At 52.6% G+C, this 27352-nt stretch overlaps 10 protein-coding genes across 10 annotated transcripts; 6 read left to right on the top strand and 4 right to left on the bottom strand.

The window, feature by feature from the left end:
- Window positions 1-636: 636 nt before the first annotated feature.
- SEPMUDRAFT_73576 (kinase-like protein) lies at window positions 637-2793 on the bottom strand. The gene is made up of 2 exons (XM_016910032.1): window positions 1901-2793; window positions 637-1844 (listed from the first exon to the last, which is right to left on the bottom strand). The coding sequence occupies exons 1-2, from the start codon at window positions 2744-2746 to the stop codon at window positions 1056-1058; spliced, it is 1635 nt and encodes a 544-aa protein (XP_016757215.1). The 5' UTR covers window positions 2747-2793; the 3' UTR covers window positions 637-1055.
- Window positions 2794-2916: 123 nt separating this feature from the next.
- SEPMUDRAFT_151929 (uncharacterized protein) lies at window positions 2917-3378 on the bottom strand (the record flags this gene model as incomplete). Its single annotated transcript, XM_016907133.1, has 1 exon — window positions 2917-3378. A coding segment is annotated over exon 1 (369 nt), but the record flags the coding sequence as incomplete, so codon positions are not given.
- A 1-nt stretch (window position 3379) lies between these two features.
- SEPMUDRAFT_151928 (uncharacterized protein) lies at window positions 3380-5546 on the top strand. Its single transcript, XM_016907132.1, has 3 exons — window positions 3380-3550; window positions 3612-3668; window positions 3731-5546. The coding sequence occupies exons 1-3, from the start codon at window positions 3444-3446 to the stop codon at window positions 5472-5474; spliced, it is 1908 nt and encodes a 635-aa protein (XP_016757213.1). The 5' UTR covers window positions 3380-3443; the 3' UTR covers window positions 5475-5546.
- Window positions 5547-6931: 1385 nt separating this feature from the next.
- SEPMUDRAFT_111556 (uncharacterized protein) lies at window positions 6932-7333 on the top strand (the record flags this gene model as incomplete). The annotated part of the gene is made up of 1 exon (XM_016900921.1): window positions 6932-7333. One exon carries the CDS (start codon window positions 6932-6934, stop codon window positions 7331-7333), a length of 402 nt encoding a protein of 133 aa, XP_016757212.1.
- Window positions 7334-7967: 634 nt separating this feature from the next.
- SEPMUDRAFT_151927 (Prenylcysteine oxidase) lies at window positions 7968-10052 on the top strand. Its single transcript, XM_016907131.1, has 2 exons — window positions 7968-8197; window positions 8259-10052. The coding sequence occupies exons 1-2, from the start codon at window positions 8068-8070 to the stop codon at window positions 9815-9817; spliced, it is 1689 nt and encodes a 562-aa protein (XP_016757211.1). The 5' UTR covers window positions 7968-8067; the 3' UTR covers window positions 9818-10052.
- A 1069-nt stretch (window positions 10053-11121) lies between these two features.
- On the bottom strand, window positions 11122-15547 carry SEPMUDRAFT_151926 (RdRP-domain-containing protein). The gene is made up of 6 exons (XM_016907130.1): window positions 15163-15547; window positions 13617-15038; window positions 12465-13512; window positions 12310-12410; window positions 11772-12202; window positions 11122-11719 (listed from the first exon to the last, which is right to left on the bottom strand). The coding sequence occupies exons 1-6, from the start codon at window positions 15460-15462 to the stop codon at window positions 11260-11262; spliced, it is 3762 nt and encodes a 1253-aa protein (XP_016757210.1). The 5' UTR covers window positions 15463-15547; the 3' UTR covers window positions 11122-11259.
- A 590-nt stretch (window positions 15548-16137) lies between these two features.
- SEPMUDRAFT_151925 (RINT1_TIP1-domain-containing protein) lies at window positions 16138-19128 on the top strand. Its single transcript, XM_016907129.1, has 2 exons — window positions 16138-16329; window positions 16388-19128. Exons 1-2 carry the CDS (start codon window positions 16213-16215, stop codon window positions 18725-18727), a joined length of 2457 nt encoding a protein of 818 aa, XP_016757209.1. The 5' UTR covers window positions 16138-16212; the 3' UTR covers window positions 18728-19128.
- A 27-nt stretch (window positions 19129-19155) lies between these two features.
- Window positions 19156-21144, top strand: SEPMUDRAFT_136396 (MFS general substrate transporter; the record flags this gene model as incomplete). The annotated part of the gene is made up of 3 exons (XM_016902773.1): window positions 19156-19389; window positions 19531-20320; window positions 20423-21144. The coding sequence occupies 3 exons, from the start codon at window positions 19156-19158 to the stop codon at window positions 21142-21144; spliced, it is 1746 nt and encodes a 581-aa protein (XP_016757208.1).
- SEPMUDRAFT_151924 (uncharacterized protein) lies at window positions 20700-22005 on the bottom strand. The gene is made up of 2 exons (XM_016907128.1): window positions 21818-22005; window positions 20700-21721 (listed from the first exon to the last, which is right to left on the bottom strand). Exons 1-2 carry the CDS (start codon window positions 21956-21958, stop codon window positions 21482-21484), a joined length of 381 nt encoding a protein of 126 aa, XP_016757207.1. The 5' UTR covers window positions 21959-22005; the 3' UTR covers window positions 20700-21481.
- A 655-nt stretch (window positions 22006-22660) lies between these two features.
- SEPMUDRAFT_73560 (cysteine proteinase) lies at window positions 22661-27076 on the top strand. Its single transcript, XM_016910031.1, has 4 exons — window positions 22661-23504; window positions 23568-23799; window positions 23881-23932; window positions 23998-27076. Exons 1-4 carry the CDS (start codon window positions 22782-22784, stop codon window positions 26630-26632), a joined length of 3642 nt encoding a protein of 1213 aa, XP_016757206.1. The 5' UTR covers window positions 22661-22781; the 3' UTR covers window positions 26633-27076.
- Window positions 27077-27352: the final 276 nt, after the last annotated feature.

The raw sequence follows: 27352 nt of genomic DNA, 5'->3' as shown, positions 1-27352 counted from the left end.
GTCTTTCGTCTCGGAGATCCTCTGCTCGTCTTCGGTGCCGGCGTGAATTCTTCGTCCTCCTCCTCGTCGTCGTCCCGTCTGCTGACCACGCTCTGTCCTCCGTCTGACCCTTCTTCCTCTTCCTCGTCGACCACCACTTTTCTGCGAGTCGCCGCGCGTCGCGAAGGTCGCACAGGTGAGTCTGCCATGAGTGTCCGTGGCGTGTTGTGGTGTTGCGCAGTCAGTACAGAAACAGCTTCTGCTCTTTTGTTTACCGTGCTTGAGTGGAGTAAACAGTGATCCGCGCTTGTTATTTTCCCGCGACGCGTCTGCACGTGCCTGACAAATCGTGACAGAAATCGCAGTCTCGGTCATCCCTATCCGGCCCGAGCCGAGCGGCGTCAATGCCGGCAGCGGCCCGACGGGCAACGCGATTTGATCAAAAGACTATTAAGCGCTGACTGCAGCGAGACGCCAATTGGCACGGAAGCGGAGCCCTAGCGCGAAATTACGCGCGCTTATGCAGGTGCGTCTGCGCGAGAGACGACCGCACACAATCCAATCCTGATGCGAGCCCCCCAATGCACACGACTGCTTTCCCATCACTCAGGTCATTTCGTTTGTTCGGAGCCATGTTCGTGGGGATGAGTGGATTGTGGAATAGTCTTTGATTTGGGGGGATCTGTCTGATAATCTGCCGTTATATCTTTCCGTTAACACAATAGCCCCAACACCTACCTACCTACCTACCTACCTACCTAGTACCTCCTCTATACCTAACTACATAAATTCCGAAATTGCAAGCAACTACTACCCCTTCGCACGTGAGAGCCCAGAGCATCTTGTACAAAATGTTGCTACTCAGCGAGTTCTTCGTTCCCTCTCCCCGTCGACGATGATTTTTCCACATGTGCGAGCTTGATCAAAGAGAGGTGGTTAGGACTACGTCGGGATCGTACAGCCAGAGATATTGGTTGCATCCTGCACACCGGAAGGATACGTAACGCCTCTCCTGCCTTGGGTCGCAGTCGACCAACTCTCTAAGCCCTCCAGTACTTCGCCCTCCCGTGGTTGTGTTAAACAGTAAATGGTCTCGGAGTCATGGCGCGTTCTCGTTGGCTGATGCCGACAGGTCCTCTTGTCGCTTGTGGCGCCTGATTGGCAAATACAGAGACCATGGAGCGCTGGTTCGGTTTTAAGGTAGAGGTCTCTTCGATAGACTGTGCGATGGCTGCATATGGCTGGACGGGCCTGGGTGTCGAGGGTAGATCCACGTCTACAGGCAGCCGCAATGCTCTTGCTAGGCACTCTGCAGCCGATATTCGCTCCTTTGGATCAATGACGAGCATGTCTAACAAGAGATCAGTCAAGCCATCAGGTTCACTTTCGTGGCACTCGTTCAGATGCTTGACTATCCTCCCCAACCAAGACAATTCTCTGCATCTTGGTGGAGATCCATAGGCGTACTCGAGGATAACTAAGCCAAACGACCAAATATCAACTGCGCATGAATACTGGCGCAGTTGCCTTGTTTCTGACGTAAAGATCTCGGGAGCCATATACCTGTGAGTTCCGCAATGCGTTTTGAAGTTTTGGTTTGCTTTGGATAGGCCAAAGTCTCCGAGTTTGATTAGGAGAGGGTTTCGAGTGTAGACGAGAATATTGGCGGGTTTGATATCTCGATGTGCGATTGGCGGAGTACGTCCGTGAAGGTATGTCAAAGCCGAGAGGCCTTGTTGTAGGATTATGATAACCTCATTTCTGGAGATATGGAGCTGCTCGGAAAGAGCTCCAAGAGGTTGGTATTCCAGAACTAATTGGAGAATCGGCTTCTGCAATGCGCAATGCAGGGGGACAATATGCTTCTGAATAGACATCAGTGGATAGAAAGAGAAGGTCCTGTAGTAAATGCTGTACTCACATGCGAGATCAATTCCATGACCGATTTCTCCCTCTGCCACTCGGACGTCTGATCGTCATTAAACCTCTTGGAAGCGAATTCGGCGCCGGTACTGACGTCCCAGACGCGGAACACTGTTGCGAAGGATCCGCTTCCAAGTTTCTTTTCGCCAAGAAAGATGTGGTCTCCGGTAGGGCTCGATGTTCCACTGGAAGCTGCTGTTGAAGCATTGCTCTGAATACCAAGTGCCCCTAAAGGCAGGCTTGTCTCCGCAGCAAAATTGGCCCGAAACATCTTTACGTTGTCGGAGTATGTCGTCGGAAATGAAGGTTTTGAGACCAAAATTCGAAATCGCAGCTTTGTGTTGAGCTCGATAACAATTTTCTTTGTGTTGTCCGGGCCTATGTGTCCGCCAATAATCCAAGTGAAGTTGCGGCGCCTCTCCTTTCCTTTGCCGTCGTATTCAACAATGGTCCCGTGTTTTGAATGGTCCCGCACGATCAATCGTCCTTCCTCGTCGAAGCTCAAGAAGCAGTGGTGGCGGCTAATGCTTGGTAATGATGATGGAAGGACGATATCGCAACCTTCAGCCGTTCCTAGCCAAAATCCGGGCGCTGCCTTCGGGCCGAGAGTGAAAGTCAATTGCAGTCCTTCAATGTTGGGAGGTTCTGAATCCGACTCCTCGCTTTCGTCATAGAACGAAACTGTCGATTCGCGGGTGGTGCGGCCCGGCAGGTCAAGTAAAGCTGCAGGTGCTTGTGCAGCTACTCTTCGCGATCTGTTCTCCACCTTGTCAACTGCAACTTTTGCATAGTTCTGGTCAGTGGCGTCCTCATGGGGATACAAGCATGCAATCACGTCTTCCATGATCAAGACGGGATAAGGTAACTGGAAGTGTTGACGGGAGTGGAAGAGATGGAATCCAGAATGAAAAGCAAGCCTTAGGTACCTGACCCAAGTGGGAAGCGCAATGCCCTTTTTATCCCTTTTGGCCCTTTTTGATCAATCCTACGAGACGGAAGACGGGAATCCCATGAGGCGGAAATCCTTCGAGCCGAGAATCCTACGAGACGGGATTCCAACCACGCTGCGAGACGGGAGTCCATACGGGCCTACGAGACGGGAGCCACCTGGAGTTGAAGCCGTGAAGGCGCTTCCTGAGGCGACTGCTGAGGCGATACGCTGGAGATGCTGCTGGCGGGAGACGACGGTGTCCAACCATGCGGCTACCTGTATCTGCAGTGTGCCTGGTAGCCGCCTAGGTATTATTATCCATGCCATGCCATGCAAGCGAAGCGAGCACTGAGCAGAATGGGCGGCGTCTCGCTCAATCTCCATTCTCCACTGCATGTGTTCGAAATGCATGGATTTCTCACCGGTCGTGGAAGCGCCCGCTGAGTCATCCATCGTAACGGTTCGTTCCGCGTAGAGCCGTAGACTACCTCCAGTTTGAAGTTTGAGGGTCCAAACACCGCGCTGCAACTTGCGACGGGACTTTTTCCAGAGACCTCGACACTACATGTAGGTACCTGAGTACTACTACTCCATCATCCGGCAACGTGACATGATGGTCGACCAGGACAGGACCGTGGAAGCAAGAATGCCACTTGCGCGAGAAGTCGAGCTCTACACGGAAGAAGAACTCGACCGGCACTTGGAAGAGAACGGACTGTGAGAGGCAGCCCTTGCAATCCCTTTGTTCGCCTTCTTGCCATGCTGATGTCGTTTCAAGAACCGTGATGGTACAAGACCCGAAAAACATCACGCCTGAATTCATTCAGAGGCTGAGGTAACCGCTCGCCTGGTCTCTGCCACTTATGCCCTCCTTACCTAGCTAATAGTGAAGAGTAGAGACAAAAAAGAGCGTTCACGCGAATCATGCACCCTCGATCTCGACCAAGTCAACGCTCTACTCCAATCCGTCCCTACCACCACCCCTGATCTGTTCCGCAATTCGCCCTCACCTGCTAGCACCCCGTCGTCTCTACCTCAAGAAGAAGTAGATGCTGAGTGCCTACGCGTCGAGACGGAATCCTACCATATTCTTGTTAATGATGGCGCCCACCCTCCATATCCCTTCCATCTTCTCGAAAGCTTCCTCTGGAATCCGGAACAGTACCTCGAGCATGAAGAGTATGGTGACATTGTCTATTACTGGAGAGTGTATGAGTCCGACAAATCTGAACGCACCTGCATCTGTGCAGGCCACCTATCGAAATGGAGAGTTTTCCGCAACGTCCAGAAGATAATTAGAGAGCGAGGAGTCCAGAGTGAACCGGTCCTGTGGGCAGCGGCAAGCTACACCGGCGGCTTGGAAACTTACGTGGACCATTATGGTTCTATTGACGGACAATGGGACTTCAAAAAATATGCAGAGAGGTTAACGAGACGACTATCCAAGTATGGATTCACTCGGCAATTCCAGCTCGAACGTAATCTAGACCGGCAAGACAAGCTGACTACCTGGATCGAGTATCTCGGCTACGAGTACCGGTTTTATGACTATGCAGCAACTTTCGTTAAACGTTCCCAGCGACGGCACGATAGAGGCTGGAAAAAGCTAGTTGACTCCAACCTCTTACGGCCGGAGGAGACGTATGATGTTATATGCGATGTCAACACTAGCTTTCAGCATGCCAACGAAGAAGAGAGGGCAGAGAAGGCGGTACAATCGGCGACGGCAGCTGTGTCTTCGACCGAGAGTATTATTGCTAGATCAGATGGCTCTACAACAAAACTTCGACAACGCCTATCAGCAGAACAAGCTACGCTAGATGCCGCCAGGGGAAGCCTTGAGTCGATCAAGACGCGAAACGAAGCTATCACCGAATTTCTTTCGCCGATGAGGGAATATTTTTATCAGAAAGATGAAGCACGCCGTCATAGTGCATTACTACGGTGGATTGTTCGCCAAATCCCAACTATTGAGCTCGAGCTGAACTCACCCGACAACGCCGAGAACGACCCAGATCGTATCCAGAGACTCCCAGAAACCATTGAAGGACAGCATTCTCAGGAATACCTGGGCACGCATGCTGTAGGCGACAAGCAGTCGGATTCAGTCCAGGGAGCACCATCAATTTCCTCTTCGCTAATACCCCAATCACACAAGCGCCGACGCAGCTCGTTCAATAATGAACCAGTATCCAAGAGACATAAAGCCAGTCCCGAAGAGATCGTGGCTAGTTCTTCAGCACCTAATGCATCCCCTTCAGTAACGGCAAGACCAGCAACAGAAACAAGGACCACCCCAGGACTGGAAACCAGCAAGGCCCCTTCAGGCGATTCTTCACGACCGCTCAAGCCTCTGCGCCGCAGTGCGAGGATTGCGCAACTAGCGACAGAAACAAAGACGACCCCAGGGCTGGGAGTAAGCAAGATTCCTTCAGGCGATTCTTCACGACCGCTCAAGCCTCTACGCCGCAGTGCGAGGATTGCGGAAATAGCGAGAAAAAAGGCCATGTCTATTGAGACGAGGATAGCACCAGTTGAGCCAAGAAGGTCCGGAAAAAGCACTTCAGTGAGTGTGCCAAGAGGATCGGGACGAAGGAGGGGTAGACGGCGAGGTGCAGTAGGTAGAGTCATAAGGAGCTAAGCGGGTATGATACTGTATTGGAATGAAGACGATGAGCACCACGCCGCCAAGAGTCAACAGTACATGTAGTACTCGGTAATATTGGGTATACGCAGAGTTGGTAGTGTCCTCCCGCTTGAGACTCCCGTCGGCCCCGAAAAAGAAATAACATTCTGCGATGGCACTGAACTATACCCCCCTTTGAGCTAGTGAAGCAACGACATCACCTCCCTCCCGACCGAGAAAGAGCATGCACATCCAAATACCTCCTAGGTTAAGGCCCCGTCTCCTTTGACCAGTTTGACGCTTTTTACGCGACAGTATTTTTACCGTCGGCATAGCCGTCGTCGCGCCAGTGTCGATTCTACAGTTTCTGTGAGTAGATAGGTCGGCGATAGGCGATAATTACTTTGGGCGCAGCTTTGTGCAGGACAATGCATAAATCTATTGGAATAATGCATAAATGTCTTGGGGGAAAGCCTAAAAGTCCTTATAGGAGAAGAGAAGTAGGAGGGGAAGTTAGGGAAGCGAAAGCTTAAAGCTTAAAGCGGCCAAAAAAGCGCGTCTCGTGAGGTGCTTTGGCGAGTGTATGCCTTATCTGTGCGTTGACTAACCTAGCGGAGCAACGACAACGTGCTCGTTTCTAGATGGAGGTAGAGCGTAGCGAGTAGCGAAGTGCGGGGGAAACCTGTCAAGTTGGCGACGATTGCTAAGAAGACAGCGATAGTAATTCACTACTCCTACGCGGACGTATTTCCTAGATCTACGAAAACCTTCAAACCGTTACTAAAGAAGACTGGGCACAAGGTAGGAGGTAACCTGAAACTTTTTTACTACCAAGTTGTCGCAGAGCCTATATACTTTTCTCCTCTTCCACCACCGATCCCAAGACCCAACCCTGATCATCTAGTCGAACCCTCAGGTTTGTTATATACTCTGCTGCAGCAGCAGCATTATGAGTCAGTCTATCCGATGTCACATCTGTCGCAGATGTGACGAGGAAACTCTGATAGCCATAGCGCTCTTGTGACAACGGACGTAACACCCGACATGCCTGCATATCTCCGCCAATGCAGATCATCATGTTCACCATGATCGGAAGGGCCGCAAAGTGCCCGTGTGCAATGTTGTCCTATCATCCCCGCTCCATCCTCCGCGGCCATGGCGGTCTCGGCAAGGCTAGTCACAATTCCTCCAACCGGCAACTATACCGTCGAAGTTCCTGGTGGTGGACGCTTGAAGCTGTGGAGCATGTCTTGTGCGATTGCATCACCTGCCTACCCGATCAAGTTTGAAGACGAGACCATGGCGTGGAGCCTCTCGTGCACAGGTTATATATTAGGCAAACCACCTCTTTGATCGATGGATACCCATCCAGGCAAACGACTGCAGCGACGATCCATCTTCACCACTTGCGCAAATACAGTACACGGCAAACTCCCCCCCACCATCTACGTACGCGAGGGGCAACTGAAGCCATGGGGACGTACAGTCCAGCAACATTTCCACGCCGACCAACGAAGAACAGCAACATCTTCACCGAAGCATACTACCAATTGCAGCTGGCTTACTATCGCTACGAAGTCAACACTGGACTATACGTCATGTCCACGGCAGAAAAGATTGCTTTCAACCTCGTCCTGCTCTCTCTGGTAGCACTCTGCCTCGCGGCGATTCATTACTGTCTACCCCGAGCCGCCATCGAGGTCCTCTCGCGAATCGCCTACTATGCCACTGGAAGCTACAAGATGCCCACGCCTGTGACTAAACCCATTCCTGAACTGGCACGACGGATCATACAAGGTGGCGGAGAGGCGGTTGCCAGTCTCGCCAATGGGGGAACGGTCGTTTTGAATGCGAGTCAGGCCCTCATGCCATGAAGACGGAGTCATTCAGCCTCCACAGCAGACGGGGGGAGAAAGGCAGTGTTGGGAGAGCGAGAGATTTCGCGCGCATGGAGATTGGCGTGCTGTCCTATGAGTGTGCTGCGTGACGGATGGGCATTCGATGTGCTTTTTTTTTTTTCTTTTTTTTTCCCTTTTTGGTTTCAAGCGGATACCCAGCATTTTTACAGCGATTTACGAATAAGAGATGATTTGAGTGTATGCCTACGATTGTGTTTTTGTCGTATCGAACCTGCCCAGAGTGTGTTGGCATACCCTAGTCTCTGGGTGCACTCTGTCGGTGTCCTGACGATGATGATGATGATGATGATGACGATGGTTTCGGCCAATATGAGCTTCATGTTTGTTTCGAGTGCATTTCTCATCGTCCAACTCTCTGACGTCGCTTTATGTAACATCCCTGTCTGAGATCCATGCGCTGAAGATCCGTCGCAGGCAGCAGGGGTGGTCATATAGCCCCAGTCCATGTTTTACCGTACTCGCCCCGTCCCGTTCCGGTCCGTCCTCCGTTGATGGCGTCAGTAGCTGCACCTCCCGACGACTCGCTCGAACTCTCAGCTTTCTTTCGACTTCGCTTCTCTTCTGCAGCACTCTCTACTGTGTGTCATGTGAAGCGAGTACACTGCATCCGCCCATAGCGGCGCTGTGACAACAACTTGACCCTTATCGAGCAGTGGCAGTGGCATTGGCATCATCTTCCCCTTGCCACGATGAAGTTCACGACTGCCGGATGTTCGCTGCTGGCAGTCAGCCTCAGCACCGCACTCCAGCGGGACCAGCAACCACTTGCTCTCCACCAGGACGTAACATCGGAAAAGCCCGTCGAGGTGGCCATCATCGGTACATATCGCTCACGTGCTGTTAATCCACACAGCGTTGACATATCTAATGCATGGTCTAGGCGCCGGAGCCGCGGGAGCATCAGCAGCATACTATCTCGCACAATACGCCCACAATGCCTCCGTTCCCCTCAATATCACTATCTTCGAGGCGAATTCATACATTGGCGGTAGGAGCACCACCGTCAACGCCTACGACCTCACCGACGATGACCTTGCCGACCTCCGCGCCCTCGTCTCCAACCTCGAGGACGAATACGAATATTCTGTCGAACTCGGCGCATCCATCTTCGTCAGCATCAACAAGATTTTAAAAGATGCTGTTGACGCTTTCAACCTTACCATAAAGTCCGGCGATGACAACCCCAAAGGCCACACAGGTAGCGACCTCGGAATCTGGGACGGAGAGTCATTCATCGTGGAACTAGATGGGAGTTTGAACGGATACTGGGATGTCGCGAAACTGCTATGGAAATATGGACTCGCACCGGTCAAGACGCAGAGATTGATGAAGACTGTGGTGGGCAAGTTCATGAGAATGTACGAGGAGCCCATTTTCCCCTTCACTGCAGGCCTCACCGCTGCAGCTCAGGCTGTGGGTCTGACGGCTGTGACTGCCGCCACGGGCGAGCAATACATGAGAGAGAACGGAATCAAGGGAGCTTTCGGGAGGGAGATTGTGCAGGCGAGTACCAGAGTGAATTATGCCCAAAATTTGGAGTTTATACATGGACTGGAGGCTATGGTGTGCATGGCTACTGATGGAGCCGTGGCTGTTGAAGGAGGAAATTGGCGCATATTTCAAAACATGATCGAAGCGAGTGGTGCACACGTTCTTCTGGGCGAGCGCGTCTCGGAAATCATTGAGCTAGATGTCGGCGGCCACGCCATCTCCACCTCTTCCCAACAAGTCTGGAGAGGCGACCACATAATCATTGCAGGGCCATACCAATATACAAACATCACCTCATCAATGCTCGACGAAAAGCATGCTTTCCATAAACCCGATCCCATTCCTTACGTGGAACTACACGTCACCCTCTTCACCAGCCCGCACCTTCTCAGTCCCACCTTCTTCAACCTCCCACCAGATAAAGCCGTCCCTCAAGTCGTCCTCACAAGCCTTCCCGATGGTGAACCCGCCGGATCCGGCCAGGAGAGTGTGGGCAAACCAGGTTTCTTCAGCATCTCTCTCCTCCGGTCCATCGTCAACCCCAAAACCGGCGCGGATGAATACTTATACAAAATATTCTCCCCAGAATCGCCGACGAGTGCTTGGCTGGAAGCTTTGCTTGGAATCAAACCCGAGGACAGCAATCCTAATCGCAATAGTGAAGACATCACGTGGCTGTATCGCAAAGTATGGAATTCATATCCTTACGAGTATCCGAGAATGACGTTTGAGAGCACGAAGTTGAAGGATGGTATCTGGTATACGGGTGGCATGGATAGTTTCATCAGCACCATGGAGACTAATGCGTTGATGGGGAAGAATGTAGCGAGGTTGATTGTTGATGAGGAGAAATTGATGAAGCAAAGACAATCAAACTCGGGTCTGGGGGAGGAGGAGCATGAGCGCGTGCAGGGCATGACCCAGATGAAGGGTAAATTGGATTTGTGATGTCCGATGCTGTGCATCAACTTCGACCCAGGAATGTGCTATCCACCGCGAACGACAGCCTTGCATATCAAAGTTGCGTGAGCGATGCAATGACTTTGCTGAGCGAAAAAATGTCTTCTATTCATTACGAGCGACGATCCTGACCCTTTTGCAAAACGGTAGAGGGGATGTTGCTCCGGGCAATCGAGCATCGCCTTTGATTCGGATACGTAGGACTCAAAGGCAAGATCTCCCAACAGGGACGCTCAAAGCCCCGAAGTCATTTCACGATATTGCGAACAACACCGATGTACCATATTTCCTCCACCATGTTAAACTTCCTCCACCCAACACCCCAGAGCAGCCTCGCGGAGCTCTGAAGCTTGCTTGCACAGCACCACATTCAGCTGGTAGGCATTCAAGCTCCATCCAGTCGCTTTCATCGGCAAGCTTCGTGCCGCGCTTCTTGATCATGCAGAGTATGGAATCGAGTGCTCCAAATCTCAACTCTTGCTACTGTTTTAATGGGAAATCTGCTCTTCTAGATCCTTATATAGTATTGAGCGGCTGGGCGTGTTTCTTTTACGTAGGGCGTTGGGGCAGAGCCGAGAGCCGGACGGCCCGGGAGGGCCGTACCACTCCCGGCGGGTGGCTATATGGGGTGGTTTTCTTCTTTTCAGGACGGAGGAGAGGACGGACATGATCAGGACGTAGACGTACGGATACCCACTCTACTATGATTGATGTCGTTACCCTATAGTGCGCTTTGTCTTCTGATATCACCATTCCTGCCACCTACGGGCATCTCCGCGTCCTTCCGGACCTCCACCTATCCTATCCCTTTCACCGCGGAGCCACGCCGCGACCTACCGTGAGCCGGGCCTATCCGATCGTCCACTCGAGGACGGTGGTAGGAGAGAGGGCTTCACGGTGATAATAGGTAAAGAAGAGGCAGAGCATCAGCGATAGATAAATAGGTCGATGTCCAATCTAGCTTTATAGTATCGAAGGAAGTAGACCTATTATCCATTGAGAATGGTAGGTAGGTAAGGTAAGGTAGGCTACGGCCCGGATTTAACTGGCATGTTTCCCTACCTTACCACATATTAGAAATATTGTACGTTCGTTAGGAGAGATCTTTTGATAAAATCTGACATATCCAAGTACATGATGTATCTAACCTAGTAGGCTTTGAAGAGATGGGGGGGATAGCAAGACCTCCTCCTTCTTTCTTCTCTTGTTACAGAATACGTAGCGAGAAATGTGAAAAAGAAGAAGAAGGTAGGTGACTGTGGCTAGCACTTTGAGAATCCTTCGTAAGGTAGGTGAAATTTTCCATTCCATTCGTCACTTCACAATCGTTGAAACTACCCGACAACAAACTCCATGCTACTTCGTTTGGGCTCCGAAAGAAAGTTCTCCTGTCATCCATCCATCGCTGCTCACTGCCTATCCCCCATCTCTCACAAGCTCGCCAGAGGTGGCAAGCCCGCATAACTAGCATACGTGGTAACCCGATAACGATCCAACTCCTTCAATGCAGCAGCAGCAGCAATGTATTTGAAACTCACCAATTCTCCCACCCAAGGATCCTTGTAGCCAGGCTCACGGACAGCGACCTCCAAACATGCAATGGCACGTGGAAGGGCTTCGACTTCTCGATTGCTGTACTCTGCGCCGTAGAGGTCGTCGAGATCATCTACTTCTTCCATTTGATCGTCACCGTACGTGATGCGCATGTTGCAATATTCCACAATTTTCTCGAAACGTCCGCGCATCACTTCACTTAGCTCGCGAAGCATTTTGCCATCGGGGCCATTCTGGCGACCTAGAATTTGGCCTGCGAAGACTTCGGTTTCGGAAAGGGGTTTGTGTGGCGTCGGCTCGCAGTCGTACATGAGATTCGTCATGCTCTCCTCAAAGCTGCAACATATTAGCGCGACACATACGCAGGAGCCCGAGATGAGTTAAGTACCTGTTGCGGATCTGTCGTGCAAATTCTTTGTGATGTTTGTACAGATTGCCTCCGTAAGTGACCGTGGCAGTGTGTACGACATATTGCAGAAGCTCGGGCATCAAATCATGCCGAGAGTGGGCAGTGACTGCAAGGCGATGACCGCGTTGCATATCGGCGAGAAACTGTCGCTCGTCGATGCTTCGGTATAGGATGCCAAGGACTTTTTGACTCTCGTAGTAACGCATCGGCCGGCGCTCGGCGTCGATGGTATCGAACGCTTCGTCAGGCGCGAAATCTTCGTCCTCGAGATCCAGGAGCCCCTCCTGCGAGAACACCACTCGCGGATTGGGAGCCATATAGTCAGGCTTAAATTTGGCGGGCCTCGGCGCGGTACCCATGTTGGCCGGAATGCCAGTCTTGCTATAGTCTACAGCAGTGGAGGCCAAGGCCTAGAGGTCACCGCAGGTCAGTGGATGTCAAAGTCTATGTTCAAGCACGACACTCTGGCTCTTGCGCGCAAAGAGTGGAATTATTTCACGCGATTTTCTTTTCTTACCGCCAATTTGATGCAATCTGGGTCGAGAGTGCCCATGGGACGCTGATCCGCCAGCTGCAGATGTTGATTGGCTATCAAACCAAGCTTGTCGTTCTCCATGACTAAAGGTAGAATTGGTCAGTGAAGGTACATGGTCTCATCTGGAGTGGACTCACAGGTCACGAAGAAGTCGCTCATATCCTTGCGCGTCACGTCGCGCGGTAATTCTACCGGCGGCACTCGAGGGTACTGTGCGGGTGCATAAATCATCCAGGGGATCAGGGTTTCATCCCAGATGACGTTGTAGAGGTCTCCATCCAAATCGCCCCCGGAGAGCTTGCTGGGCAAGTCTCGTTGTCCCCACTTGCTGAATACGACGACGTTGGAAAGCTGTCGATTCGAATTGCCGGGAGGAACATCCACGGCTTTGGCGAGCTGAATATCTCCGGGGTGTAGCGCTGGCGACCGGGTGATGATCACTTTATCCCGAACCAGAATCTCTTTCCCGCCAGTGGGACCTCTCTCGGTGATGACGAAGATCTCACCCTCTTTCAAGTAGCCAGTCTCGTCTGGAACGCCGAACAGGGTCACGCCCTTCGGAACCGGAATGCGTCCTCGGTGCTTGATATCCCGCAGCTCGGAAATGACTGCAAGCTCGACAGCAGCGTACAGAAAGTCGTCGTGATGATAGTCCAGCCCGATCTGTCCGAGATATCGAATGAGGGAGGGCAAGCCGCTGGCCTTGCTGGTGTGCACTTCGTCGAGCAACGTGCCCGTGTTGATCGCGGATTGAGTCATCATTCTCAATCTCTCCATGGCTTTATTCTGCAAATTGATGAAGGACTGCTCGGGCACTGCCAGATCTTCGAGAATCTTGATGAACCCACGGTTGAGAATCATGGGGAGGGGTCGGAAAGCAGCACCGCAAATCTCGAGATCCATGTGGTCGTCCGCCCCCGTCAGGTACTTCCTCATGTTGTTTCGAAGCATCAGACGCTTGCCCGGGAGTCGAGTATCCTGAGCAACCATGCCTTTCGCACCCTGAAAGCGGATTTGTAACGCAGTGGGCTTCAGCATTCGCTTCGTGCCATATACCTTCCAGACCTCTTCGAGGAGACCTTTTGATATGGTGCCTGCGCCATCCGCAAAGTCGTGCCCGTTTCGCACGACTTCCGCAAGTTCAAAGACTTGATCTCTCTGCAGTCTGACACTCGTATTGGTATCCTAGTATGGAGAGTAAGCAGGTATCTCTACAACGCCACTCATCTCATGAGAGCTTGTCATGGAATGATGGGGGATTCAGGGCACAGATTCTGCCTGCGACTTACGGTAAAGTTCTGGCCGATGCGTGCCGCACACTTGGCTGGAGTCCTAATCCCAGAAAAGTTACCGAGTTCCTTGATGACTTTCTCAGCAAACATTAACGATCCGGCCTTGACGAACGGTGCCATGAACCAGCACGATTGACTGCGCAGCGACGAATGAGAGAAGCCCAGAAACGTGAAGCTCTTGCCTGCGATGGTAATGCCCTTATCGAGAATGCCCTGGAATCGTTCATGGTAGATGCGTTGGTAGTCGCTCGACCAGTCAAACTTGACTCGACCTCCGTCTTCATCTTGAAATACCATTCGCACAAAGTTATCGGTGTTCTGTGCATGGAGCCGTAGCACGCGGTTGGTCGGCTCAGGCTCGGGGCCCTCCAAGCGAATTCCCGTAGGTGTCACCACCACTCTGTGGATGAGGTTAATGTGACTGTATCGCTTAGCCAGCTCGTACGGATTATCGGGTGCAAAAGCATCGTAGCAAGCGACGTATTCCTCTAGCAACTCCTCGAGTGACTCGAGAGAGAAATCTTGGGCCTCTGTATCGGGTCCAGGAAGGGGCAAATTGCGAGAGAGTAGCCGCAGCCCTGCAACGGTCTGCGCTAGGCCATGCGCCTTGTGGATTCTCGAGATCATCGGCAGCAATGCAAGGACCTTGTCTGGAGGCAAGAAACCATTGCGCGCCAGCCGATCCACTTGATACAGCAATTGAAATGGACGTGAGCCGTATCGACCTTGATCGGAGAGTTCGTGGTTCAAGCGCGTGAAGGATTTATCCATCGGTTCTTTCGAATTGGTGACGCCTGTCTTCAGGGCCAGAACAGTGCACTTTCCACTCCTCGAAACGAGGTCGCGGATGCGCGAAAGCTTGCTTCCATCCAGCAGTGCGATCCGATACACAAAGCACTGTCCCACCACCTGAGCATGACGAGTGTTGATTGACGACACTCTAAACTTCTTGCCGATGTGTTGGAAGCTCATTGGTGGAATTGACCGGTTCAGACTGGCTGCAGACATCTGAGCGAGAAGTGCACTCAGATCGTCCCTTTCCTGCAGCGCATCGAGCTCGTACAGCTTCGGAGCGACATGGAGAGTGAAGCTGACGGTTGGCTCGGTTGAAGTGCCTAGAATGATATCTCGACAGTCGTGGTAGGGGATATCGATGCGGTGCTGTATAGAGCGGACGTCGCCGAAGATGATCTTTGCTTCCCTACGGCCAAAGATGACACGGCCTTGACGATAGTCTGCGAAATAGGAGGTGAAGCCCAGCTTAGGATCGATTTGTGATGGTGCGTCTTTGGCGTACTCCCAGTTGCCGACTTGGAGGACATTGCAGGTGATTTCATTCCTGACTTGGCTCACCTGAGACTGAGTGACAGAAGGTGGAGGGTGGTGTTGCTTCTTCTGCTCATTCTTCTGCTCATATGCCTGGAGTCGTTCGGTCCCAGGTCAGCGAAGGCTCGGCGCCATTGCTCAGAGGCAGCGGGCACAGAGAGAGCGAGCGTGAGAGTGAGAGCGAGCGAGAGAGAACGAGAGAGAAAACGAGACCTACCAAAGCCTGGACGGCAAAATCACTGGGCTCGTTCTTGTCCTTGACGATTCGCAGTTGCTGGTTATTGTAGCGCAATGGCAGGCCCGGCTTACCACCGCGGTATGAGGGAATGGTGCCATATGTGGCCAAGAAGTTCTGGCCGGCGCGCACGTCGAGGATGGTGATGGTGGCATTCCCTCTGCCGCGATGCTTCTCAATGTGGAAGTCCCTCACGCCACACTGCCTCAGCGGGCGGTCGAAGGTCCTCTCGACCTCGGTGTAGGTGACATTGTCGGGCAAGTTCTGGACAAAGACGTTCATGGCGGTGGTCAGCCGCTCTGCGACGAGTGGCGGTCAGTGAAGGTGCCGCGCCGGACGAGGCCTTTGGTATCCGTTGGTGGTTGACCAGTGAAGGTGATGTGAGGAGATGTCGAAGGTGAGGTGAAGTGAGAGTGAGGAGGCAGCAGATAAACAGACCAAGGTACATATGTATGTACTATAGTCTATACCTCTGTGCATGTACCTATGCTGGATGGACCCACCGCTTGATTCCTATGTTATGTAGGTAGATAACGCGTTGCGGCCAATTGATTGACCGTCCCGTCCAGGCAGGCATCCATCTGGTTGGGACTGGATGTATACAAGGAGACGATGGAAGGAGATGGAAGGAGATGGATGATAGATACCTTACCTTCCCCTCGACCGCTGCAATGCCCGTGTGAATACCTTAATCACTTCCACTCTACCTCGTCCTTCTTTTCACTTCCCCTTGCCGCTTGTCTACAAGCGTAGACAAAAGGTCACGCAACATGCACCACTGTCGCACCGCTGAGATGGATTGATGAGGTGGATCGAGTAATGGATAGGAACGGTGACCCTCCCTCCACGGCGGTCTAGATAGTCCGTCCGACGCGTCTCGCTTGGGAAGCCAATCAGATCGCAGACACCTTGCACGACGACTAGGTGTTTGAATAAACTGGCTTGATCCATTCGTGGACGATAGACAGACATCGACGTCCATCCAGAGCTGTAAGAGGAGAAGGAGAGGACAGGAGAGAAAGAGAGGACAACATGGATGTCCGCGTGCAAGACTACCTGGACGACAAGCTGCAGAGTGCCGCCGACTTGGACTCGTTGGACTCTCTGCTCGCCGCTGTCCACGAGCAGCAGCAGCTCTTGAAGCAGCAGGTATGCACGCCCACTGCCCGGCCCAGCCACACGAGGGAACCCATCTAACCCGCTCCAGCTCGACGACGCCCGAAAGTCCCACGACCACGCGACCAAAGACTATCGAGCGCACCAGCAATCGCTCAACGACCATGCATCGGCCTTTCAACATGAGCAAAGCGATATCGATGGGAGGCTTCGCATCATCACCCAGTCCGAGACCAGCGATGAGGCCGCAGAAAAGTTCAAGGCGAGCATGGACAAGCTGCGGAAGCTGGACGTGGCCGCGGGATTTGTGGAGCTTCTGAGAGATGTCGATGCGCTCAAGGCAGAGTGTCTGACGCAGCTGGGCAAAGACGACGATGCTGCATTGCGACCATATCAGCGACTGCAGCAGTTGGTGTCGAGTCTTCAGCCTCTACATGAAGCCGCGGAGCAGGCAGCGCCATTTCTGCTGGACCACATCGAAGCCAGTGTCGAGGACCTGCGCAACACTATTCGAAAGGCGTTTGCGGAGAACCTGGAAACCACATTGAAGAAGCTGAACTGGCCAAAGGCGACCGGACGGATCCCTCTGGCGTTGGAGGACGAGTGGCAGACGAATGTCGGCAGATTGCTCGACTTGCAGAAGCAAGAACTCGAGCTTCGTGAACAAGGGACAGACCAGCGCCGCGCGAGTGACCCGCCAGCTTTGTTACCGTTCGAGGTGCTCGTGGTACCACTGGAACAGCGGTTTGGATATCACTTCTCCGGCAACAAGCCCACGAATCGACTGGACAAGCCCGAATACTTCCTAAACCACATCACAGACCTCATCGCCAACTACTCCGACTTCATGCAGGACAACCTCCAGCCAGTCCTCCTTAAGCACTTTGGCCGGTCAGACTTGGCTTTTACGCCAGCCTACATTGATGCAATCACCGCATTCATCACCGCTCTCTTACCTATGGTGCAGGACAAGCTTCGAAGTGTGGCACAACAGCTCACATCACAGCCCAGTTTCTTCAGTCATTTGGTGCAAGAAGTCATTCGCTTCGACAACATTGTCAAAGACTCGTACTCGTATACGCCAAGCTCGCCATCGGTACTGTGGAGTGGTCTCTCCTACTTTGTCTTGGATTCATGTGGCCATTTCAAACAGTGGCTCGCCTTTGAACGCGACTTTGCGCTCGCACGTTATCAGTCCATCATCGACGCGCCTGGAGCAGGTGAGCTGGATTACAATGCAGTACATGCAGGCGTCACCAAGCCGAGTAAAGCCGCCGTGCATTTAAACGACCTCTTGGAGACCATCACGGAGCGCTATCGCCATCTTTCCAGCTACCACCAGCGCATGGACTTTCTCATGGAGATCCAGATCCACATCTTCGACACTTTTTATCGCCGCTTGCAGTCCGCTCTCGACTCATACACGAGTATGACTTCGACGTTGGGCCGCACTATGGCGAGCGCAACAAAGGAACAGCTTGCCGACGTTCAAGGTGTCAAGGGACTGGACAGGTTATGCAGAATCTTTGGGTCGGCGGATTATCTGGAACGCGCGATGCGAGACTGGAGTGACGACGTCTTCTTCCTCGAGCTGTGGGATGAGATGCACAACCGGGCCCAGGCTGTTGATATCGGTAGCGAGCAAAGCGGACGGATGTCGGAAATCCAACAGAAAACCAGCTCAGCATTGGGTGCAGAGAGCGAAGGTGGTCTGGAGGGTGCCTTGTTTGACGAGACTGCGGCCAGCTATCTGAGGCTCCGTGCCAGAAGTGAGAACATTCTTCTCGAGACTCTGAAATACGACGTTCAGCAGGCACTCCGACCGTATAGTGCCATCACTACTTGGGCATCGCTTTCTAGCTCTACCGGCTCAGCAACTTCGGCCGAGCTTGACCCAGCCATCAATATTCTCGCCGATTACTTCGCCTTTCTCAGTAAAGCGCTAGGACGAGCGCCACTCCGAAGGATCGGACGACACGTGTGTCATACGATTGACAGCTACGTCTGGGGAAACATCATTCAAGGCCGACACTCATTCTCTACAGCAGGGGCAAATCAACTGACGACTGATATGGGTGCGGTATGCAATACCATAGACCGCTACATTGGTGCAGGGCAAGCTCGAATCGGTATGCGCAGAGTGCTGGAGGGCATCACACTGTTGAGCCTACCCGTACGTGGTGAAATCCAACGTGTTCAGCCCAGTGCGGACGACGACGAAGATGCTGCTTGGGGCGACAGTGCAACCACTGACGCGCAGAGTGATGCGTCTGGACTGGGCGGGCACCCTGTCAGTCTATTTCAAGCGGAACGCTTGGTGTTTTTGAATAATGAGAGTGCGAGGCATGCGCTAGAACAGCTTGGGCTGGATATGCTCAGTGAGCAAGATGCAAGAAGTATTTTGAGGCAGAGAGTAGAGATATCCAGCTAGGTAGCTACAGGTATCTGACAATCTACTGCTATCAGCACTGGCCACTCACGAAGAGGTACATGTACTACCTCCTAGGAGGTACATGTAGCTTTAGGTAGGTTGCTCCACCGATCCAGCTGGAGTGCCGAGCCATTTCAACACTGTTGACAACATTCTTCCGACAACATGCTTCTAACAACTTCTGACGACATGCTCTGATCAATACACTTGGAAAATGGCATCTGTCAGACTCGTATACACTTCATCCATGTATAATACCCTTGTATATGTGCTACCAATCACATAAAAGAGGCCTCGAGACGGTAACTTCGTTGGCGTCATGACCACTCTCTCTACTTTACTTTTTGCCTAATCTTGCAACTTCACTTCCACATGGAACACATTGTTGCACGACTCAAAGAAGAAGAAGAAGAAAAAGAAGAAAAAGAATGCATACTCTCGACCCTAACAAGTTGCCAGATGATGGACGAAATAGAAGAAACAATGATGACAATAACATCAACAACTACGAAAATGAAGAAACGCCTCTTCTCTCCCACCGAGCCTCCGCTGATGAAGCAACATCGTCCGAACAACGACTTTCTATTCCCAAGATCATCGCTCTCACATGCATCAACGGCGGTCTTCAAGTCTTCTTCTCTACTATAATGGCAAATCTTGCTGTATGTATGGATTTTCATTCTTCTCCTCTCCCCTCGCCCCATTCCTAACCCCCAAGCCTCGTCACCATCATCGTATCCTTTCCCAACAACAAAAACACCAAATCTAACACCCCAACCCTCTCTCTTCCCCCAAAACAACAGCCCTACCTCCAATCCCTCCACCTCTCCAAATCCTCCACAGCAGCCATCATCATCTCCATCCCCCTCTCGGGAGCCTTCATCGGCCCTCTCATCGGCGCCCTCAGCGACCGGCTCCGCACGCGTTTCGGCCGTCGAAGACCCATCATCCTCCTAGGCGCCATCGCGACAATATTCCTTCTTCTCCTCCTCGCATGGACAGAAGAAGTCATGAATTTCCTCCTACCCAATAAAAACAATCATAATAACAACAACGACGACGAAGATATGAAAACCGCAATGAAAATCACGGCAATCCTTCTTACTTTTGCGTTGAGTATTTCTATTCAACCTGTGCAAGCGTGCACGCGAGCTCTCATGGTGGATATTGCTCCGCCGGAGGAACAGAGTCGGGTTTCGGCGTATGCGAGTCGGATTCAAGGGGCGAGTGCTATCGGGAGTTTTTTTGCGAGTTCGTTGTCGTTGAATCGTTTTCTACCGAGCGGTTTGGGGTGGACGCAGTTTCAGTGTTTGGCTGTGTTGAATGCGCTGACGTTGGGAAGTACGGTGGGGGTGACTTGTATGTTTGTGGGGGAAGAGGATGGGAGGAGGAAGAGGAGGGGGAGGGGGAACGGGGGAGAGGAGGGAAGAAAGGGGAAATTCTTGAGGGGCGTGATGGAGTTTTTTCGACGCTTGTGGTGGACGGTGAAGGATTTGCCGGAGAAGATTGCACAGGCATGTAAAGTGCAAGTGGCAAGTTGGATGGCGTGGTTTCCGTTTTTGTTTTATAATACGACGTACATTGGGGAACTTGGTAAGTTGTTATCCCCTCTCCTGTCCTGAAAAAAAAAGAAGAAAAGAGAAAACAAAAAGATCACATCCAAACAACATTAAGCTAACGATTCCCCCCTTCCAGTCAACGTCGCCGCCGAAAAGAACCCCCGAGGAGCAGCAGCAGCAGAAGAAGGTGACCAACTCGCCCAAGCCGGCTCCATAGCAAGTCTCTGCTTCGCCTCCGTCGGCTTCTTTTTCGTCCTCCTCCTCCCCGCCATCCTCCCCTCTCTCAGCCGACTTTTTCGCAGAAGATACCAACAACAATCCCATTCCCCAACCACCACCATCCGCTCCAACACCACAGCGAGTGAAAACGACCTCATCTACCTCTGGCTCTTCACCCAACCCCTCCTCGGAATCCTCCTCCTTCTAACCCTCTTCGTCAAGCACCAATGGCAAGGAACTATTCTGATTGCCCTGGGGGGTTTACCCTGGTCTGTTACACAATGGGTTCCTTGGGCGGTGATTGGATTTGAGACGGCCAAGTTGGGTTTTGCTTCGAATTCTACTGATCATTGCAATAATCACAATCATAACAACCATCATGAAGACGAAGACGAAGATGATGACGATGAAGAAGAAGAAGAAGGAGGAGGAAAAGATAGTCAATCCGGTGCAATCTTAGGAGTACATAATATAGCGATTTCTTTACCTCAGGTAATTTCCGGGTTGGTGAGTAGTGTGACGTATCGAATTGCCGAGGAGGCGGGGAGTCAAGTTCCCACGGCGTGGGTGTTGGCTTCGAGTGGATTTGCGGCGTTTGGAGCGGCGGTTTTGGCGAGGAGGATGGTGGAGAGGGGGTGAAGATGATGTTTACCTACAGGCAGTTGCAGTGGCAATATGTAAGTAAGTGGACTCAAAAATGGATGAGACAGATTGCACTTGACGTATCATAAATGAAATAGATAGATTGGAGAGTCGCAATGAGCGAGCGAATCAATTCATGCATGCAAGGTATATCATCTCAAGAAACTGGTCCACGAAAGAAGCCATGTATCTCTACCTATGCATCCCTCATCCACGAGACTCCCTCGCCACTTCGACGGGAACAAGAGAATCCCACCGCTCTCAATCATCACCATGAACTGACAATACAGAGAAAGCGAGAGGGAGCGAGAGTGAGAGAGAGAAAGAGAAACCCCTAAGCCAATCCCCCCTTATGACCAGCCTCCTTCGCAGCCTCCGAACCCTTGACAAAAGTCCCATCAGGATTCCTTCCAGTCTGAACCTCCAACTCGCTCACCTCCTCCTTCTTCTCATCCGTCTTACCAGCTGCGTGCAACCCACCAATATGTCCCGCATGCTTGGCTTCCTCGGAACCTTTGGTGAAGGTGCCGTCTGGGTTGCGGCCTGCAGAAGAAGAAACAGAAGAGTTTTGCTCCTGTGGGGGGGATATAAGTGAGAAAGTGAGGAAGGGGGAGTTTTTATTTTCCTTGGTTTCTCTCTCTCTGTGTCCCTCTCTCGGGGATTGACATACCTGTGATTCTTCCAGATGGTGGGCGTGAAGGCCACCGAGGTGTCCGGCTTCTTTGGCGGCGGAACTGCCTTTGGTAAATGTGCCGTCGGGGTTGCGGCCGGGGAGGGAATGGGTCTCTTCGGTGGGGTTTGTGGATGCCATGTTGTGTGGCTAGGTGGTTGTGGAGTTGGGGATGTCGAATGTGGTGGTTCTTTTAGAGGGGAGGAGTGTTGGGTTGGAGGAGATGTTGAGTGTGAGGGGAAAGAAAGTTGGAAGAAAGTGGGAAGAAAAGTGGGAAGTACTTGTAAGTGGGAAGTGGTGGTGGTGGTGTTTGTGGTGGTTGGTGTTGATCTGTTTGTGTTTCTACCTTTATGCAGTGTTGTGACTGCCTTACCTGCAGTGGGGGCGTCACTTCTGCAGCATGCCCGGATTGCTTAACGGGGTGAAAGAGACGTAAAAGACGTCAAAGGGAGGTGGAGGTGAAAGACGTGCATTGGAAGGATTTTCCCCCCTCCTGAAATTACCTACCTTAGGTACTTATATGAGCATGTCTGCAGCCACGGACAGGGAGAACTTATACAGCTTGTAGATGGACTTTCAGGTTATTAAAACAGCTTCCGTTTCACTCCAGTGATTGTCGATGTCGGATTGTAGCCTAGCAGAGGCAGAGTAGAGAACCTGGAGGTATTTTCGTCTCGCCTACGGTATGCTATAGCAGTGAATGACTCTGAATATACCACTAGTGCGCACCTTAGTGAGAGCTTGTCACGAACGTCGTCACGCTTCACTACACGACACTGGAGAACTGACTTTACATGCATGTTGCTGATGCACTTGTCTCGCTCTTCAACTATTGAAACATCCACCTTCCGTCTGCAACAGATCCCCCGTACACCACACCACCGAAAACGACGTCTCCCATCGACCGCACACACTCGACCCTGGCTCCTGCAACCACCTCGCTTCCGTCGCCGCCGAACAGGACATGACCGCCATAGCGGGCGGGAAGACTGCACCGAAGCTTGTAAACGACTTCCTACGCTTCGACCCGATAAATAGCGACCGCAACGCTACCTTCCTGACCAGTATCACGCCTCCAGCTGGCGAAGGCCAACAACTTGCGCCTCCACAAGGCAGCTGTCAGCATGAATACACCACAAAACACTCCCAGAGCCTCTTGCCGCCTCTGGACGCCAGAGCGAGTGGAGAAGGCTACAAGCTCGCCGTGTGCTGCAAGAAATGTCGAATACACGCCGACATCGACATCAGTTACGACTTCTCGGAGCAGCCGTGTCCCACTGCCCAAGACCCGCTGCACCACTTCCTTAGGCGGGAAGATGTCGATACCACGGGCTCCGATCGAATACAGTATGGGTGGCAGTGCTCGGCTCGTTTGTGCCGAGCGCAATTGAAGATCGGCTACAGAACACAGAGGTTGTCACCGGAGGAGCGAATGGCATTGACGGACACAGAACGTCTCAAAAGAGCCTATGAGACCATGCTGGCGAGCCAGCCCAACAGAGAAGGCCTCAAACAGGCCACGCCGATAGATGTGTTGTCCAGACTCAGAAAATATGTCAAAGACTCGTTGAACCCGGAGCACAGCCGAAGGTCGTTCCCAGCCGACAACAAGCGCTTTGGTGAAGCTTTTGGGGTATACGGACGGGACTGCAGTACACTCCTGACTCGCCTGGGATTCCGATACGTGGTAAGCGGGTGATGAATGGAGACTACACCCAGTTGACATTCACTGATGATGCATTATTCATAGGAGGCACAGGACGAACAGGACGCCGTGTGGCACTTGCCCAATCCCCCCATGCTGGACACCCGCCTCCATGCGGACGGAAGCAGCCTGCGCGAGCTCTTGGAGGACGTCGAGATGGAGCTGCGCGCACTTCTCTCCAAAACAGCCGCGCAGACGGGCCTCACGGACCCGGCTGCTTCAGAAGGCTGGCCCTCTGCCGATCATGATGTGGAACGGACACTGGCCGCACAAGGATGTGAGTCGCCCTCTAACCCTGAACTCAGGTTGTGTTGCTGCTGCTGTGGCGTGTTTACGAGCTAATCATGCACGTGTCTAGATCCGCGATATTCTGCCCTGCGTCGGCAGGTGCCGTCTCCTGAGACGCTTCCGTTCGTGTGCCATCTTTCCTTCTTCTGCACCGAGCCTGACTGACGAACAACACACAAACACACAGATACTTCGCATCTCTAGGCATACAACCCGATTCTGCCGATTCCATTGTCGTGTGGGCCCTGGACAAGCAATTTGACGCCGACCCGGCGCGGCAGTCGTACTATTTGGAGTGCTTACAGGTCATTGCAGAAACCCGCCAGACCGAAGAACTGCAAACAAAGGCTGTTTTGCTGGAGTCCGGAGGCTACATCAGTCGCAGAGATCTGGCCCGCGCCTACACATACCTGGACATTCCCCCGGGCGATGCCGGAGCCGCAGATGACGAGCGCATCCTGAATCTCTTCTACGTGCGGACATCAGACTCGGGCACCGAGGCCAAGATCGAAGCGAGGACTGCTCTCAAAAAGATCGGTCACGCGCGACAGAGCCAGCGCCTCATACGAGCTGCAGAGCAAACCATTGAGACGTACGAAGAGGCGCTGGACTGGCTGGGGAACGGCGCGACGAGAGACACATCCGACGAGCACCTGATCATCTTTGCTGCGACCAAGATGGAAGAGAATGCGGAGTTGACCCGGACTGCCATGTCTGTCGTTGCCAAGGAGCGGAAAAGCGACTCGCTGAATGGGTGGCTGCTGAACGGTCAAGGAGACGGATGTCAGATGTCGATCGAAGAAGCGTTGCGCCAGGTGGGAGTGACCGACACCTGGAGCAGCATCGCGGACAAGTCTCAACTGATCATTTATTACGACCTGGCTCGTGCGGATCGCCCAAGCGAGAAGACAGAGCAAGCCATCGCTGTGATACAGAGCGCAGTGGAAGCGGAATCATCGGCCCTACACTCGTCGGAGACATGGCCCGTGGGTCTCACCAGTCACGGCAACACTTGTTACCTCAACAGTCTTTTACAGTACTACTTCAGTATCAAGCCCCTCCGCGACATTGTTCTCGACTACGAGGCATATGCACTGGACACGGTGCGGTATCCTGCCAAGGAGGAACGGGTCGGTCATCGGAAGATATCAACGGAAGAGGTGCGAGGGGGGCAACGTTTTGCAAAGGACCTGAAGCAGCTCTTCGAGCGTATGATTACGAGTCGCAGCGAGCATGTACGGCCCGAAGATGACTTGGTGTGCAGAGCATTCCTCGAGATGAAGGACTATGCTCTGCTTGCATCCACCGTACGCGAGGCCAAGGCCGCACATGATGCCAAGACCAACAACGTTCTCGGAAATGTCGAGGAAGAAGAGGAGCCCGAGGAAACGAGCACGCTTCCAGCATCGGAAGGTACTGAGCGTCACGAGTCGAATGCCAGTAGCGTGACGCTTCAAGACGACCCCGACGTGCCGATGCAAAACGGAGGGCTGCCGCCCACACCGCCCGACTCGCCCAACAAGGAGGAATTGTCGGACATCGCTGTCGCACCTCCTCTGCCACCACGTCGCTTCTCCACCACACGCGAACAGGCCCTGGAGAAGGCACAGGAAAAGGCCAAGGCACAGCAGGATGTGACGGAAGTCCACGATGACGTGCTGTTCAAGCTCCGAGCCGGTATGATGGCCGAAGGGACGGACACGAGTGGCGAGCAGGAAGATCGTTTGCGACGCCTGTTTCGATACAGCATGGTGGAGACTTCGGTCAAGGGCGGCATTGATGGCAAGAAGAAGGAGCTCCTGGATATGGCGATCACGATTCCTCCTCCGTCAGAGGCCACGGACATCTACACGGTGCTGGACCAAGTCTTTGACCTGCAGAGCATCGGGGAAACGACTGAGGCCGGAATCACAGAGGGCTACAAATCTCTACAGCAATTGCCACCATTACTGCAGATCAACATTACTCGGATTGATTACGACAAAGCGAAGGGTGCATTCAAGTCGGAAGCCTGCGTCAAGCTCGAGGATGAGCTCTACCTGGATCGGTACGTCGATACCTCTCACCCACAAGTCCTTGCCAAGCGCAAGGCATGCTGGGCCTGGCGTCAGCAGCTACACTCTCTTCGTCGGGAGAGGAAAGCACTCAACGATGCTCCGCAAATCACCGACAAGCCGAAAGACCTGAGCGGAGCCTTGGCTATCGCCGAGGCAGGACAATATCTCCATGAAGTCTCCAGTGTCAACGAAGACCTCGCCTCGATTGGGATCGAAGGCCTCGACATTCCCCCGACTCTGGCCAGCGCCGTGCTGGAAGATACCACAGTTCAGATGGCGCGTCTGGTCGACCTGGAAGGCGAGATTGCATCACTGGAGCTGCAGCTAAAGGATCAATTCCGCGAGTTCACGGCAATCAAGTACCGTCTTGCTGCAGTGTTCTTTCATCGAGGCAGTTACGGACACGGGCACTACTGGATCTACATTCACGACTTCGAGAACGATATGTGGCGGGTCTATAACGACGAAAAGGTGGAGGAGTTTAAGAACATCCACGAGATTCTCGAGGCCAATACGTGGAACCACGGCACACCTACGTTTGCGGTGTATGTACAGGATGCTGGCAAGACTGATATTATCCAACCTGTTTGTCGGGCGCCTGAAGCCGCTCCAGACCCTCCGGCCGTGTCTGATGTGGAAATGCAAGACATGGACCAGACCAATGGCACTGTCCATCCACGAAGCACAATAAGTGCTCGCAGCTCCAGAGCGGAGAGCAGTGGCCACTGGGACCGGAATCGAGAGGTAGCAGTGACGAAGTGGTAGGCTGTTCAAGTGAGCCTTTCATGCTAATATGATGTGCGTGGTAGAACTACTTATCTCCCGAGCCTCCGCTAGACGATGAACCGAGGTCAGATGACGAAGTGCTCTCCGAAATGTCAGATGACGGAATGGCAGTCCTCGCATCTTTCGCCCGAAAGTGCTTCTGGGCGTGAACGTTGTGGGGCTTGAGTGGATGATGTATGTGTCTATCATTGACTTGGTGTATGATACCCCTTTGCGTGGAATTTGGAGTAGTGGCTGCTTGCAGAGACAGACATGGTCAGGGGCCGAGTATACATAGATTCTGTAAGCCGCGACGGCGATTCTCTTGTCGTGTATTGATAGTATTGCGCAGTCAATTCAGTCGGCGTGATTCAACGTCGCAACGAAAGGAATAGTGGAGAAGAATCAATCACGCTGAACATGAGTCGGTGAAGGAACAATCGACGTACCTGATCTGCCCGGGTACTCATTCAAATGTTTGTGTGTGTGTGTGTGTGTGTGTAGAGAAAAATTCCCCTCAAAGTATCCGTGCCTGGTAAGTAAATCGGATAAATTCTTTCTTTTTCTTACGAGATGGATGGAGATGAGGAAGAATTGTGACTGGATGTATCAGTACCTAGGTACCTACCTGAGGAATGGGAATAGTAAGGTACCTTACCTTAAGGTCCATAACCTACCTGACCTGACCTTGCCTCTTCTTACTATATAGGTAAAGTAGTA

Source organism: Sphaerulina musiva (assembly GCF_000320565.1).
Source record: "Sphaerulina musiva SO2202 unplaced genomic scaffold SEPMUscaffold_11, whole genome shotgun sequence".
Classification (NCBI taxonomy): domain Eukaryota; kingdom Fungi; phylum Ascomycota; class Dothideomycetes; order Mycosphaerellales; family Mycosphaerellaceae; genus Sphaerulina; species Sphaerulina musiva.
Note: the sequence above shows the minus strand (reverse complement) of the source record. Positions and strands in the feature narration are given on the sequence as shown.